The sequence below is a fragment of the Lepus europaeus genome, chromosome 4 (genome assembly GCF_033115175.1).
Source record: "Lepus europaeus isolate LE1 chromosome 4, mLepTim1.pri, whole genome shotgun sequence".
Taxonomy (NCBI): domain Eukaryota; kingdom Metazoa; phylum Chordata; class Mammalia; order Lagomorpha; family Leporidae; genus Lepus; species Lepus europaeus.
Genome location: NC_084830.1, coordinates 36,906 through 53,555, shown reverse-complemented (window position 1 = coordinate 53,555; position 16,650 = coordinate 36,906). Strand labels below are relative to the sequence as shown.

At 48.7% G+C, this 16,650-nt stretch overlaps 1 protein-coding gene across 1 annotated transcript in view; it reads right to left on the bottom strand.

Annotated features, from left to right (window-relative positions):
* Window positions 1-7,020: 7,020 nt before the first annotated feature.
* ZNF16 (zinc finger protein 16) overlaps window positions 7,021-16,650 on the bottom strand; it is a 31,912-nt gene continuing 22,282 nt past the window's right edge. The window contains exon 3 of the mRNA XM_062189395.1: window positions 7,021-12,239. Coding sequence (XP_062045379.1) covers window positions 10,414-12,239 — 1,826 coding nt within the window. The 3' untranslated portion in view covers window positions 7,021-10,413. The remainder of the gene's footprint in view (window positions 12,240-16,650) is intronic.

Genomic DNA, 16,650 nt, shown 5'->3' with positions numbered 1-16,650 from the left:
TTTGTACTCAAATCTACTATTTTTTTCTTTTTAACTATGAACTTGTAAAAAAAATATTTATTTATTTATTTATTTGAGAGGTAGAGTTACAGAGAGGGAGAGACAGAGAAAGGTCTTCCATCTGCTGATTCACTCCCCAGATGGCCACAATGGCTGGAGCTGAGCCAATCCAAAGCCAGGAGCCAGGAGCTTCTTCCGGGTCTCCCATGCTGGTGCAGGGGCCCAAAGACTTGGTCCATCTTCTACTGCTTTCCCAGGTCATAGGCAGAGAGCTGGGTTGGAAGAGGAGCAGCCAGGGCATGAACCAGCACCCATATGGGATGCTGGCACCACAGGTGGATGCTTAGCTCACTGTACCATAGCGCTGGCCCCTAACTGAACTTTTATATATTTTATTAGTAGTAGTAGTAGTAGTGAAGATTTATTTGAGAGGCAGAGAGAGATGTCTTCTATCACTGGTTTGCTCCCCAGATGGCTGCAATGGCCAGAGCTGAGCCATTCCAAAGCTAGGAGCCGGGAGCTTCTTCCAGGTCTCCTACCTAGGTGCAGGGGCCCAAGCACTTGAGCCATCTTCTACTGCTTTCCCAGGCCACAGCAGAGAGCTGGATCGGAAGAGGAGCACCTGAGACATGAACTGGTGCCCTTATGGGATTCCGGTGCCACAGGCAAGAGGCTTATGCCACAGCCCTGGCCCCTACTTATTATTTTTGAAAGGCAGACAAACAAAGGCGGGAGAAGAGCAATTCAGTCTGCTGATTGATCTCCAGATCCCCAAAGTAGCCAGGGCTGGGCCAGGCCAAAGCCCGGAGCCTGGAACTCAGTCCAGGTCTCTCACATGGATGGCAGGGATCTAACAACTTGCACCATCACTCGCTGTATCCAGGGTGTGCATCAGCAGAAGGTGAAATTGGAAGTGGAGATGGGACTTGAATTTTGGTATGTGATGTGGGAGTATGTAGTGGTGGCTTACATGATAGGCCAAGGGGTTGTCACTGTGGTATAGCAGGTTAGATCACTAGGCGGCATCCCATATGGGCACTGGTTTGAGTCCCAGCTGCTCCACTTCTGATCCAGCTCCCTGCTGATGCTTCTAGGAAAGCAGCAGAAGATGGCCCAAGTCGTTGGGCCCCTGCACCCACGCGGGAGATCCAGAAGAAGCTCCTGGTTTGGCTTGGCCTAGCCCCAACCATTGTGGTCATTTGTGGGAGTAAACCAGTGGATAGAAGACCTCTCTGTATCGTTAAAAAAAAAAAGAATGCTAGGCCAAATTCCTGCCCCCTACTCTATTTTTTGACCACAGGGTGTTCAAGGGATTCCTACTTTTCTGGACTGCAGATATAAATTCAGCCCCCTCAGGAGCTGATTGTTACTTGTAGAAAAGATCATCAGAGGCCAAAGTCTGGCTCTAAGAGTGCACCTAAGGTTTCTGGTGTATGGTTAAAGTACCATGCTGGAAACTGTCATTTAAAGGTGTTCACACAGCCTGTGTTGGGGTACAGCAGGTAAAGCTATCATCTACAGCACCAGTATCCCAGATTGGCACAGTTTGAGTCCCTACTGCTCTGCTTCCAATCCAGCTCCCTGCTAATGTGCCTGGGAGGGCAGCAGAGAACAGCCCAAGTACTTGGGTCCCTGTCACCCATGTGGGAGAACCCCAATGGTGTTCCTGGCTCCTGGCTTTGGCCTGGCCAAGCCCCAGCCCTTGTGGCCATTTGGAGACTGAACCAGCAGGTGGAAGATTCTCTCTTTCTCTTTCAAATGAATAAATCTTTAAAAAAAAAAAAAGTTCACATAGAATTTTTTTTTAAACGGTTTTTTTTTTTTTTTTTTGACAGGCAGAGTTAGACGAAGAAAGACAGAGAGAAAGGTCTTCCTTTTTCTGTTGGTTCACCCCCCAAGTGGCCACTACGGCTGGTGTATTGTGGCCAGTGCGCTGCGCTGATCCAAAGCCAGGAGCCAGGTGCTTCCTCCTGGTCTCCCATGCGGGTGCAGGGCCCAAGGACTTGGGCCATCCTCCACTGCCTTCCCGGGCCACAGCAGAGAGCTGGACTGGAAGAGGAGCAACCAGGACAGAATCTGGTGCCCCAAATGGAACTAGAACCCGGGGTGCTGGCACCACAGGCAGAGGATTAGCCTAGTGAGCCGTGGCGCTGGCCAAACCAGTTTAATATATTACAGTTGCAGGATTGGCATTGACTATATGCAGTAGAAACTTGGCCACAATGACTTAACCTAACAAGCATTTTATTTGTTTTCCAGGAATAAGAAGTCCAGAAGTTGGCTGTCCAGGGCCCTACAATGCTACCAGGCCCCTAGTTTGGCCCTTTATTTTTTTTTCAAAGATTTTATTTATTTATTCTAAAGTCAGAGAGTTACACAGAGAGAAGAGAGGCAGAGAGAGAGAGAGGTCTTCCATCCACTGGTTCACTCCCCAATTGGCTGCAATGGCTGGAGCTGCGCCAATCTGGAGCCAGGAGACTCCTCTGGGCCTCCCACGTGGGTGCAGGGGCCCAAGACTTTGGGCCATCTTCTGCTTTCCCAGGCCATAGCAGAGAGCTGGATCAGAAGAGGAGCAGCCGGGACTAGAACTGGCGCCCATATGGGATGCCAGTGCTTCAGGCCAGGGCGTTAACCCGCTGCACCATAGCGCCGGCCTCAGGCTGCCTCTTTATTTACACTGGCCATTTTTGTTTGTTTGAAAAGATTTAGTTATTTTTTATTTGAAAGGCAGAGTTACAGGGAGAGCGAGAGAGACAAAGACAGATATCTTCCGGAGAGAGAAAGAGAGCGAGCTCACTCTCCCCTCCATCAGTTCGAAATGCTTCCAATAGTTTTCTTTTTTCTTTTTTTTTTTTTTTTAACAGGCAGAGTGGATAGAGAGAGAGACAGAGAGAAAGGTCTTCCTTTTGCCGTTGGTTCACCCTCCAATGGCCACTGCGGCCGGCATATCTCGCTGATCCGAAGCCAGGAGCCAGGTGCTTCTCCTGGTCTCCCATGCGGGTGCAGGGCCCAAGCACTTGGGCCATCCTCCACTGCCTTCCAGGGCCATAGCAGAGAGCTGGCCTGGAAGAGGGGCAACCGGGATAGAATCCGGCGCCCTGACCGGGACTAGAACCCGGTGTGCCGGCGCCGCAAGGCAGAGGATTAGCCTGTTAAGCCACGGCGCCGGCCGCAATAGTTTTCAAATATCTGTCAATCCAGATCTCCCAGTGTGAGTGGCAGGAATCCAATTACTTGAGCCATCATTTGCTGCCTCCTAATGACTGACAAGAAGCTGGAGGTGGATAACAAATCCAGGTACTCTGATGTAAGATGTGGGATTTTTTTTTTTTTTTTAAAGATTTATCTACTTTTGGGGCTGGCACTGTGGCACAGTGGGTTAACGCCCTGGCCTGCAGCGCCAGCATCCCATATTGACGCCAGTTTGAGAACTGGCTGCTCCACTTCCAATCCAGCTCCCTGCTTTGGCCTGGGAAAACAGTAAAAGATGGCCCAAGTGCTTGGGCCCCTGTACCTGCATGGGAGACCTGGAAGAAGCTCCTGGCTCCTGATTGGCGCAGCTCTGGCCATTGCGGCCAACTGCGGAGTGAACCAGCAGATGGAAGACCTCTCTCTCTCTCTCTACCTCTCCTCTCTCTGTATAACTCTTTCAAATAAATAAATAAACCTTTAAAAAAAAGATTTATCTACTTATTTGAAAAAGAGAGATAGATAGATTGGGCCAAGCTAAAACCAGGAACCCAGAACTCCATCTGGGTCTCCCATGTGGGTGGAAGGGGCCATCTTACACTGCTTTCCCAAGCACGTTAGCAGGGAACTGGATTGTAAGTGGAGCAGCTGAAACTGAAACTGGAGCTCATATGGGATCCTGGTGTTTTGCAGGCTGTGGCTTAGCCCACTAAGCCACAACATTGGCCCTGAGATGTGGGAATCCCAACTGGTGTCATCCAGTAGGCTAAATGTTCAACCCGGTAACCCTTTTAAAAATGCTATGATCTGAACATCATTGAGCATAGCATTATGTACCTGCATTTGACTGTTTTCACTTAGTATCCTGGAGCTTTCAGCCGTGTGTGGGGATACCTGTCCATTGTGAGACTGTGCTTTGGTGTTTTCAAATAGCACACTGTTTTTAAAATATTTATTTGAGAGGAAAAGACAACACACAGAAGCAGACAGACAGTAAGCTCCTACTTGCTGGGTCATTCTCCAGATGCCCACAGTGGCTGGTGCTGGGCTGGATTAAAAACCAGGAGTTGAGAATGCAGTATGGGTCTCCCATGCAGATGGCAGGAACCCGAGCACTTGAACCGTTCTCCCTGCTTTGCAGAGTGTGCACTGGCAGGAAGCTGGAGTCTGGCGCTGGGAACTGAACCCACAGCTTCACAGCTGGGCTGAATGCCTGCGCCCCAACTACCCCATTATTAGTGGGTGTCTGGGTTGTTTCCAGTCTTTCGCTATTAAAATTAGTGTTGTACTAAGTTGCTGTATCCCACCTTTTTCATATTTTTGCCACTTTAGGAAAGATTCCTACAAATTGCGTGGCCAATGGACAGTTGTAAATGCATTATTGCTAAACATTGCCACTTCCCTTCCACAGGGTCGTGCCATCTTGTGTTCCTGCTGGTGTTGGTTTTCCACAGCCTTACAAGTCAAGTGTGTTGCACAGTATTTGAATTTTTTTTAATAATCTGGGAAGAAATACCTCAGTGTGGTTTAATCGTTTTTCTTGTGAGTTAAGCATCTTTTCCTAAGGACTGCTGTATTTTGGGTATGGTTGTTACCACCCAAAATCATGTTGGGGCCTAGTTTTGAGAGTTGGTGGGACCTTGAAGAGGTGCTTAGGTCGTGGTGGTGCCACCCCAATGAAGGGATGAGATTTTTTCCTGTGAGAGTGGTTGTTTGATATTCGGTGAGTGTACTCCCTCCCTACCCCCATCAGTCTCATTCTACATATGGCTGCTCTCCCTCCACTTTCTGTCCTGAGACCCTCACCAGGAGTTCAGCAGGTGCTGTGCAGGAGCTCTTGGACCTCCAGAATGGAGCCGAAATTAACCTCTTTCCTTGTATATTTGCTACAGCAGCAGAAAACAAGGACTAAGACTAGGATCATCTACAGTTATTTTATTTGAATTGTGTTCATCTCTTGCCCATTTCCCCTCTTGTTTTTGACAAGATTTATTTAGGGGCCAGTGCTTCGGATCGGCTCAGCGCTGGCCATTGTGGTCATCTGGGGAGTGAACCAGTGGATGGAAGACTTCTCTCTGTAACTATTTCAGTTACAGAGAGAGATCGTCCATCCTGTAGTTCACTCCCCAGATGGCTGCAACAGTCAGCACTTGGCCAGGCTGAAGTCAGGAGCCAGGAGCCAGGAGCTTCATCAGGGTTTCGCATGTGGGTGCAGGGGCCCAAACATTGTGGGCCATCTTCCACTGCTTTTCCCAGGCCATTAGCAGGGACCTGGATTGGAAGTGGAGCAGCTGGGGTTCAAACCAGTGCCCTTACAGGATGCTGGCATCGCAGGCCATAGTTCAGTAAACATAAAGTCTCAGCCCTGAAGTGGTAACTCTAGGGAATGTGTGAGGTCTGGAATGACATGTGGAAACATTTTACCCAATTTTTTCAAATTGGTATTTTCTATAATTTTTTTTTTTAATTAAGCAACATAGAGGAAGCCACTCTTGCAGTCAGGGCCATCACCCCCAATGGCTTCTTATTTTTTATTTTATTTATTTATTTTTAAAGATTTATTTATTTATTTGAAAGAGTTACACAGAGTTGGACAGGGGGAGAGAGAGAAAGAGAGAGAGAGGTCTTCTATCCATTGGTTCACTTCCCAATTGGCCACAACGGCTGGATCTGCACCGATTCGAAACCAGGAGCTTTCAGGTCTCCTACATGGGTGCAGGGGCCCAAGGACTTGGGCCATCTTCTACTGCTTTTCCAGGTCACAGCAGAGAGCTGGATCAGAAGTGGAGCAGTGGCCAGTGCCGCAGCTCAATAGGTTAATCCTCCAGCTTGCAGTGCCGGCACACCGGGTTCTGGTTCCTGTCAGGGCACCGGATTCTGTCCCAGTTGCCCCTCTTCCAGTCCAGCTCTCTGCTGTGGCCCAGGAGTGCAGTGGAGGATGGCCCAAGTGCTTGGGCCCTGCACCTGCATGGGAGACCAAGAGAAGCACCTGGCTCTTGGCTTTGGACTAGCACGGTGCAGCGGCTGCAGCACGCCGGCCACAGTGGCCATTGGAGGGTGAACCAACGGTAAAAGGAAGACCTTTCTCTCTGTTTCTCTCTCTCTGTCTACTCTGCCTGTCAAAAAAAAAAAAAAAAAAAAAGTGGAGCAGCCAGGACTGGAACCAGCGCCCATATGGGATGCCAGCACTGCAGGCGGTGGCTTTACCCGCTACGTCACAGTGCTGGCCCCCCAATGGCTTCTGTATGGTATATGGCACTGCAACTTTAGTGTTTCCCTCACTGGGCCCCAGCACATGTGTGGGGTGAGCTGGGATACTGGTTGCCACTGTAGCAGCCAGAATGCACCCTTGGGTCACATATGGTATTTGGAACTGTCAACAAGAGGGGGATGAATAAAAAGAATCAAAGTGTCTATGTGATATGGAGGTACTTCAAGAGATTGTGGACAATGGAATTAGAAGATAGGTTTAGGGGCCAGTGTTGTGGTGAAGCTGCCACCTGTGACACTGGCATTCCACGTGGGTACCTCTGCTTCTGATCCAGCTCCCTGCTAATCTGCCTGGGAGAGCAGTGGAGGATGGCCCAAGTTCTTAGGCCCCTGTCACCCATGTGGGAGACCTGGAGAAAGCTCCTGGCTTCAGGCTTTGGACTGGTCCAGCCCTGGCCATGGTGGCCATTTCAGGAGTGAACCAGAGGATGGAAGCATTCTCTCTCTATATCTCTCTCTCTCTCTTTTTTTTTTTTTTTTTTTTTTAAGATTTATTTATTTATTTGAAAGAGTTACACAGAGAAGGAGAGGCAGAGAGAGACAGCAAGGTCTTCCATCTGCTGGTTCACTCCCCAACTGGCTGCATCGGCTGGAGCTGTGCCGATCCAATGCCAGGAGCCAGGAGCTTCTTTCAGGTCTTCCACATGGGCACAGGGGCCCAAGGTCTTGGGCCATCTTCTGCTGTTTTCCCAGGCCATAGCAGAGAGCTGGATCGGAAGTGGAGCAGCTGGGACTCGAACTGGCGCCCACATGGGATACCAGCACTGCAGGCAGCGGCTCTACCTGCTACACCACAGCGCTGGCTCTCTTTTCCTAACTCAATTTTTTTAAAAAAGAAGATAGGTTTATTTTCATGAAAAAAAGTTTTGAAATTCATACATTTGAGAGGTGTTCGAAAAGTTCATGAAAAAATGATGCATGCGGTGAATATTACCAAGCATTAAGTAAATAGAGAAAGTAAAACTCCTGTATTAGAAGAATTATCTGTGGATCTAAATGGGAATAAAAATGATACAAAACAGGATCGTCTACATAACTTGAGTATCTTTTAAGAAAATACTTAATAAGAAGGGGGAATAGTTTTATAGTGGAGAGGTATAGCAGTAACCATCTCAGCTGAGCAACAGATTAACAACAAAAGCGACAGTTATGGACCTCCTGTTACAACACATTGAGAACACATCTTTTCCACAATTCCTGCCCAAACCACCAAGAAACACTGGAAAAATTCAAGGTGAAGGACTTTCTACAAAGAAATTGACATGCACTCTTCAAAAATGTCAAATATCATGACAGGTTAAGACAGGAACTAGTGTGGAGGGAAGGTTGTGACAACTATGTATGTATGACCTCAGGCTGGATCCTGGAGCAGGAAGAGAATTTCTAATTGATATAAACAATTGGCAAAGCATTAAGGCTTATAAGTTACAGTATGTCAACACCTTTTTAAAAATCTTTAAAGATTTATTTATGTATTTGAAAGAATTACGGAGAGAGGGAGAGACAGAAGAGCTCTCCCATCTGCTGGTTCATCCTCAAATGGTTGCAAAGGTTGGAGGTGGGCTGATCTGAAGCCAGGACCCAGAAGTTTCATATGGTCTCCCAGGTGGGCGGCTGGGGTCCAAGCACTTGGGCCCCAACTGCTGCTTTCACAGGCACAGTAGCAGGAAGCTGGGTGAAGCAGAGCAGCTGGGACTCAAGCCAGTGTCCACGTGGGATGCCAGCATCGCGGTTGGAGACTTTTAGTTGCTATACCACAGCGTGGGCCCCTCCCTCTTTTTAAAAAATGCTTGATTAATTTGAAAGGCAGAGGATCTTCCACGCATTGGCTCACTCGCCAATGGCTCCAACAGCCAGGGTTGGGCCAAGCCAAAGCCAGGAGCCTGGAACTCCACCTGTGTTTCCCACGAGGGTGCAGGGGCCGAAGGACTTGGGCCAGCCTTCTGTTGCAGCTTTCCTAGGTGCATCAGCAGGGAGTTGGATTAGAAGTGGTGTAGCTGGGATTTGAACTGGCATGGATACGGGTTGCTAGAATCCCAAGTGGCAGCTTAACCCAGTGCACCACAATGCCTGCCTCAGCATTCACTTTATTTGATGACAGTGCTGTGGTAGTACTAAGAAAACTTAGGAAGCACATACTGGAGTTATCTGGGGTGAAGATGGATCCTGTCTGTAGCTTACTTTGTTGGGGAAAATGTCGGTGTCTACCTGCAGACAGGGAGGCAAGAGAAGACGATTACAGGTGTGGCAAAATGTTAATTGGGGAATCTGAGTGAAAGGATGTGGGTATTTTCCTTCATGAAACTATTTCAGGCTTTCCAGATTACAAAATGTAGGCCATAGTGGGTGTCTGTCATTTGTGATAGCCCGAAATGTCATGAAACCTCCCCATTTTAGTAGCTCTCTATAGCCTTTCCACCATGGAAGCCACACTTGCTGCTAGCAGGGAAACAGGACTGGGTTCTAGGGCTCAGATCGATCAAGACTTGCATTGAAAACAGGGCAGTGTGGCATCTGCTTACCAGCCCAGGTCACAGCAAAGCAGTGGGGTTTTGTGAGATGGTTCTGAAATCTGTCCTGGAAGCTTAGCCTGAGGTCTACTTCTCCAGCTCTCCTAGTGATTCTGTTGAGTGCAAACTCCAGTTCTTTTACTCTTCACAAAACTCAGCTGCAATAAAAACACAGGTTCTGCATCTCTCCCAAGGACTTTATGGGTAAGGAGGACTAGGGTCCTCTGTGGCTACAGAATGGCCCATGCAGTCACCTCAGCAGAACACAAAACACACTTTGCACAAGCTGTGCCCTGGGGAAATCTAGGCCATGAGCCACCTAAGATCACAGAGCTGCAGGTTAAGTCAGGGTCAGCAAGTTTCTCCTGCAGAGGCCAGAAAGCAAACACTCCAGTTTTATGGGCCATGTGGTCTCTATTGCAACTGCTGAAGTCTATCCTGCAAAAGCCACTAGGTAGCTAAACAAATGGGTATGGCTGTGTGCCAAGAAAACTGTTTACTGAAAGACATGTTGAGTCAGGATTGTTCTGTGGGTTGCAGTTTTTTTTAACTGTCCTGTGACATTCCCAGGTTGATATCTCTGGGATACATGCGTTGCATCTGAGCTCAGCTTCCCCTGTTCAGAGAGCAAGAGAACAGCTTTGGGAAACTGAGGACAGGAGTGGGGGAGCTGGGCACCCTAGGCAAGACACCAAGGAGGTGTAAATGTCCAGTGACAAATGCATGTGGGAAAAGACAGCCTGGAAGCTTGTGGGGGAGAAAATGAGGTACAGAGAGAGCTGCCTCTGAGGATCCTGCACCATGAGGAATGGAAACTGGAAGCTGGGAAAATGCCACAGGGAATTGTGCAGCAAAGAGGGGCCAGGGGACCCAAGCCACATTAGAGCCGAGAGGAGGAGAAAGCTGACCTCAGACTACAGGTATGCTCAAAGGCACACATGGCAGTGGGGGGTCCTGGCGCCAAGTTATGGAATGGGAGGGGAAGGGATTGGGTTATCTGGGGAGGATGACACAAGAATCAAACCTGAAAAACTATAAACTTGATTTTATAGAAACAATATAAATTATAGCCACTGAAAAGAACTCACCCCTTATGACCAGTTACTAAATAAAAGGATTACTGTGGTTATCAGAATCCAAATGTTACTTTACTTTTTTGGTAACTTTTGGTTGCAATAATAAAAGCCTCCATTACATTTTACCTTCTAACCGATGTCATTCTGCTCACATAGTGCAAAAACAGGTCACATGAGGCAGGAGCAATGGCATTGGGAAGGAGACCTGCACAGGATGACTCAGGGGAGGGCCCCAGGCTTTCTGGTTATCTGCGCACAGGGTGAAGAGCTCAGGCCAGGCTTCAGGTCTGGGAAACAGCAGAGGCTGCAACAGTCAGGGGAGTCAGCGAGGAAACCAGGCACGGTTTCACTCCCACCACCTCAGTGGGCTAATTCCTGGTATGGATCAACTGGTGTTTAATCAACTTTGACCGCTGGCTGAAGGCTTTCCCGCAAGTAGTGCAGTCGTAGGGTTTCACCCCAGTGTGAATCCTCTGATGCTGGATGAGGACTGACCGCTGGCTGAAGGCTTTCCCACACTCCGTGCATTTATAGGGCCTTTCGCCAGTGTGGATTATCTGATGTTGAATGAGGTGCGAGCTCTGGCTAAAGCCTTTGCCACATTCAACACACGTGTAAGGTTTCTCCCCCGTGTGAACTTTCTGGTGGTGAATGAGATTGGAGCTTCGGTTGAAGGCTTTACCACACCGGTTACATTCATGGGGTTTCAACCCATTATGAATCCTCTGATGCTGAATGAGGGTTGAGCTCTGGCTGAAGGTCTTCCCACACTCTGTGCATTCATAGGGTTTCTCTCCCGTGTGGACTCGCTGGTGAAGAATGAGGTTGGAGCTGCGACCGAAGGTCTTCCCACACTCACGACACTCGTAGGGCTTGTCACCCGTGTGCACGCCCTGATGCTGAATGAGGGCTGAGCTGTGGCTGAAGGCTTTCCCACAGGTGCTACATTCGTACGGCTTCTCTCCTGTGTGGATTATCTGGTGCTTTCTGAGAACAGAGCTGTAACTAAAGGCTTTTCCACACACATTACATACGTGAGGTTTTTCTCCAGTGTGGATTCTGCGATGTTGAATAAGGCTGGAGCTCTGACTAAATGCTTTCCCACAGTCACTGCACTTATATGGTTTCTCTCCAGTGTGAACCCTGTGGTGCTTAATGAGGTTGGAGATACGACTGAATGGTTTGCCACAGTCATGACACTCGTAAGGTTTCTCTCCAGTGTGAATCCTCTGATGCTTCCTCAGGTGTGCACTCTGGCTAAAGGTCTTCCCACACTCACTACACTCAAAAGGCTTCTCCCCTGTGTGAATCCTGTGGTGTTTAATGAGGTTTGAACTCCGCCTGAAGGCCTTCCCACATTCAGTGCACACATAAGGTTTCTCCCCCGAGTGGATTCTCTGGTGTTGAATGAGGTTTGAGCTCCGTCTAAAAGCCTTTCCACAGTCATTGCACTCGTATGGCTTTTCGCTCATGTGAGACTTCTGGTGCTTCTTAAGGCTTGAGTTCTGGCTGAAGGCCTTTCCACATTCATTGCACACATAAGGCTTCTCACCACCATGGTGAATCGGATGCCTGGCCAGGTCTGTGTGCTCAGGGGAGGCTTTCCCACACGTGCTGCGCTCATGAGCTTTCTCTCTCCTGCGAGACTGGCTGGAGTACTTCCCACATTCACTACACATCAGGGACTTCTCCCCAGTGTGGCCTGTCTGATGCTGAATAAGGTCAGGGTTTCTGCTGAAGGTTTCTCCACACTCATTACATATGAGGGGGCTTTCAGCTGTGGTGACCCCCTCAGGGCCAGGTCGGTCCATGCTGGGCTGGAGGCTCTGACCACACAAATCATCTGGGTGCGGCATTTCTTCTGCAGGAACCCCCTGATGATAGGACCTTGGTGTTGGGCTCAGACTGAAGCTTCTGCCCAAACCTCTGCAGTCCAGGTCTTTTCCCTCTAAGGAGCTTTTAAACAGAACTTGGGCTGGTGTGAAGTCCCCATCCTGGCACGAGGACTGCACCAGCCTCTCTCCTTCAGGGACTCCCCAGTCTCTTGCTAATACGTCATCACAGACTTCTGCAAGCCCAGGTGACTGGGAGATATCGCCAGCACAGTTTTCTGACATTTCTACCTCTAATTCCAGATCCTCAGCCATGTCTTCCTTCTGAACACACTCCTTCTTCTCAATCCTGGTGACATAATCTGAAACAATAAATACAAAGTCATGAGGGAACTGGAAAACTACTGAGTCGGCAGAACTCACCTTCTGTGGAGGTGAGGGGAGCAAAATCCATCAGGGAAGGCAGCCCTAGATCCTGGAGAGGGACCAGGGAGGGGCTGGGAGAGCGTCTAAGTGATGAGGCCACATGGGAACCAAAGGCAAGGAAGAAGTCTTGATGGACCCTCAGCCTGCACTCCCTAGGACTCCACGTCTCAGGAAACACACCTACAGTTTGCCCACTGGCTCTGGCCCAAACTCTAGGAGCCTCCTGACAGTTCTACCTTGGAATGTGCCCCAATCCAGGGGCTTCCCACTCTGCCATCCCATGCAAGGAAAATACCACATACTTCACGTTACGTTGTCAGAGGTATTTCCCCTTCTCCATTTTCAAGGTTTCAGCCTCTCAGGCCCACCTTCCATTCTATCCACACCAGCTAATGACGTTCAGACCTGGTCTTAGGATATGGCAGCATGGAGACAGCCCACCCCCAAGATGCAGAGGAGTGTTTCTTCCAGAGAGGCGTGGCTAGTTCTGATGATTGGCAGGCTGAGAATGGAAGGGAGGCACTGCCCAGTTCCTCTGTGCAGCAGAGACCTGTGTGGAATGTCAGATTCTCACCCATTCCACAGAGGAGCCTTCAGAGACTGCTGTGTCTCACCAAGCCCCTATACAACTCCTAAGCCTGCAATTCGGAAGCTTGTCTGCTGGACTTCTGGCCCTGGTAGCAATGTGTAAGTGGCTGTGTCTTTCTGTGGGTAGAAATACATATAAGGGTCCTCGTGTCAGAAGACAGGTACTGACACTTTCATCTTTTCATGCCCCAAGGACAGGGACCCTGATACCTGGGTCCCTCACCCAAATGCAGATCTGAATCTCCGCCTTTCATTCAGACTGAGAGATCCTGGGATACCTGCTGCCTGCATGCGGAGTGACTTCCCTCCTGCCACAGACAACCTGGTGACGTGAGACCATGGCACTGTCATCACGCTCAGGCACTTCAACAGCCTCCCATGGACTGCAGGCCCTGTTTCCCTAACAGGACAAATCATGTTCACCTTAGGGCCTATCCTGCACGGAGCATTTCCACACAGCCCTCCTGCTCCCTCCTTCTGGCCTATGTCCAAATGTGGCTCACTGCAGGTCTTCCCTGACCACTGTTTACAAATGCTAGTGTCCTTCACACTCCCTCACTTGACACTGACCCAAGGTTGCATACCCAGGGCTCAAAGGGCCTGAGTGAAGACCGCCTCCTCCAGCCATCTTGCCCTTGGGCCTTTACCCTTGTCTCACTCCCTTCTCTCTGGGAATTCCAGAATCTGCCTCCAGTCTGGAAGTGTCCACTCATGAGCACCAGCAGTGGCATCACTGTAAATGTGAGCTGGGCGTACACCTAGTCTTCAACCTCACAGGTGCAGCCAGCCCCATGCTTGGCACATCCACATCTCTTGGTGTGACTGTCCATGCTCTGGTCACTAATTCCTGTGGCATAAACATACCGAGCTGTGGTGCCTCCAGCTGGAACCCCCCCTGCACACTTCCCACCCCGCAGAGTCTGGAGCCAGGCCTTGGCTCTGCTGGAACCACTGCATATCGCCCTGTGAGCTCTGCTCATGACATCTGGGAAATGCAGTAGCCACATGCTTCTGGGTTCCCAGGGGTAATGGAGCAAAGGGTTAAGAGGGTGCAGGGAAAGGTAAGCTCTGATGGGAGTTCTCAGCCCTGCCAGGGCTGGGTGATGTCTGCTGTGCCTTCTGTCCCCTGCCACAGCTGACCAGGGTGCCCCTCAGCCTCTTCTGGCTGTGAACAGAAAAGGGACCAAGTCAGAGGAGGCTGAAGAAAGCTGTGCTCAGCCAGACGGGAGTCAGCAGGGCTTTCTGTGAGGCGCCCAGGACACACCTGGGCTTGGTGGCCTCTATCATATTGTCTGGTATGCTCTTTTTTTTTTATCCTTAAAAACCATTCTTAGCCTACCGGTTATTAAAAACAGCCTGCTGGCCAGATTTGGTGAGCCCTGACTGAGATAGGAGGTTTCTGGTGTGGATCAGGAGATGGTTACAATAAAGAATTTATTTTCTAGCCTGAGCCACTGTCTAGATGAGTCCTATTGAAACAGAAATCAAAAGTAAAAGTTAATTCCTTAAATTTGATGTAATTCTTTTTAGTATCATAAGAACTATAGGAAAAAATAATAGAAGTTCCTCTTTAGAAAGGAAATATAAAATCAGAAATATGGTTTCCGTCTAAGAAAATCTTGAAGCAGTCAGTAAAATTTGCAAAGAAAACTCAGTTGCTTGCACTGTGTTCACTGAACTCAGACATCCAACTGAAAAAAGGATTTTGCCTTTCTAGAACAAAATAAAACTAGTCCCTGTAGAAGAAACACCTTTATGGTTAAAACCTTTGATTGGTGGCTCCCAAGTATGGGGGCTGGTGCTGTGGTGCAATAGGTTAATCCTACGCTTGCAGCACCAGCATCACCATATGGACACCAGTTCTAGTCCCGGCTGCTCCACTTCCCATCCAGCTCTCTGCTATGGCCTGGGAAAGCAGCAGAAGATGGCCCAAGCGCTTGGGCCCCTGCACCCTCGTGGGAGACCCAGAAGAAGCTCCTGGTTTCAGATTGGCTCAGCTCCGGCCGTTGCGGCCATTTGGGAGTAAACCAGTGGATGGAAGACCTCTCTCTGTCTCTGCCTCTCACTTGCTGTAACTCTCTCTCAAATAAATTAAAAGAAAAAAGAAGGAACTAAGAGGTAAATGTAAACACCTCCTAGTTCCCTAAGAAACAAAACAAAACAAAACAAAAAAACCGAAAAGACAACCCACATCTGACTCTGAGGCATGAGCTCTTGCCAGCAGCACAGCAGAAACTTCACTCTGTGCTCACTGAGCCACCAGTCTCCCGTCTCCTGCACTGACTGCTGTCCTCATTTTAACAATTTACTGAGGTGAACACACATGACACAAAATTAACCATCTAAAACAATTCAGCAGTCTGTAGTACATGTACAATGCTGTACAGCTATCACTTTTACTCCTAAAACATTCCCCTTACTCCACAGTAAAAACCTATACTCTCCAGGCAGTTTATCCCCACCTCTCCCATCCCCCATGTCCTGAAAACCACCAAGATGCACTCTCTGGATTTATTCACTCCTGCAACTTTTTTTATTTTATTATTTATTTATTTGACAGAGTTATAGAAAGTGAGAGAGACAGAGAGAAAGGTCTTCCTTTTTCCGTTGGTTCACTCCCCAAATGGCCACTACAGCTGGCGCTGCGCCGATCCAAAGCCAGGAGCCAGGTGCTTCTTCCAAGTCTCCCATGCGGGTGCAGGGCCCAAGCACTTGGGCCATCCTCCACTGCACTCCTGCGCCACAGCAGAGAGCTGGACTGGAAGAGGAGCAACTCTCTTCTAGCCGGCGACTGGAACCCAGCACTCATATGGGATGCCGGTGCCGCAGGTGGAGGATTAACCACGTGGGCCACAGCGCTGGCCCATTCCTGCATCTTTCATAAATGGACTCATATATGTCCTTCTGTGGGTGGCTCCACTTGGAACATTTTGGAGGTTTGTCCACAGTGCAGCAGGTACCAGTACTTCACTTCTTTCTATGGCTAACTCACACACATTGTTATGTCTATCCCATAATTTACCCATCAACCCTCAAGGTGGATCTGAGCTAGCTGCACCTGTTACTGTGCATAGAGCTACGAATCTGATGTGCAAACACAGATGCTCCTCAGCTTCTGGGCTTAATGTGCTGATAAACTAATCACAAGCTAAAAATATCAAAAGTCAGAAATCATGTAATACACCTAACCTGTTGATCCCACAGCTTAGCAGTGTAGTGCCCTGAAGAACCTGGTGTTTCCCATACTATGAAGATGTGGATCAGCAAGAGCTGTAGGTCACTTTGGGTACCAGCATCAGAACAGATGACCATCTGCATAGTGCTAGCTCAGCAAAAGAGTAAAAGTGAACATTTGAAGTGCGCTTTTTACTGGATGCGCACTGCCTTTCAGCATCATAACATTGAAAAAGCATCAGTTGAACCATCGGGAGGTAGGGTACTTGTTTTGAGTACCTGTCAGTTCTTCTGACTATGTATCTAAATGCTGGGTCACATGGTAATGCTGTGGCTTAAACATCTGAGAAACAGCCGACTTATTTCCAATGCTGCCTGTGCCATTTTACATTTCCAGCAGCAGTGTGCAAGAGTTCCAATTGCTCACATCCTTGCAAAGCTTTTGTTTTTCTGCTTACAGATATGCTAGGAGGTATGAAATGGTAAATTGTTTGGGTTTTGATTTGCATTCCTCTAAAGACTGTTAAGCAAATTCCCATTTGCTTGTCACCTGTATATGTTCTTTGAGGAAATGCTCATACAAGT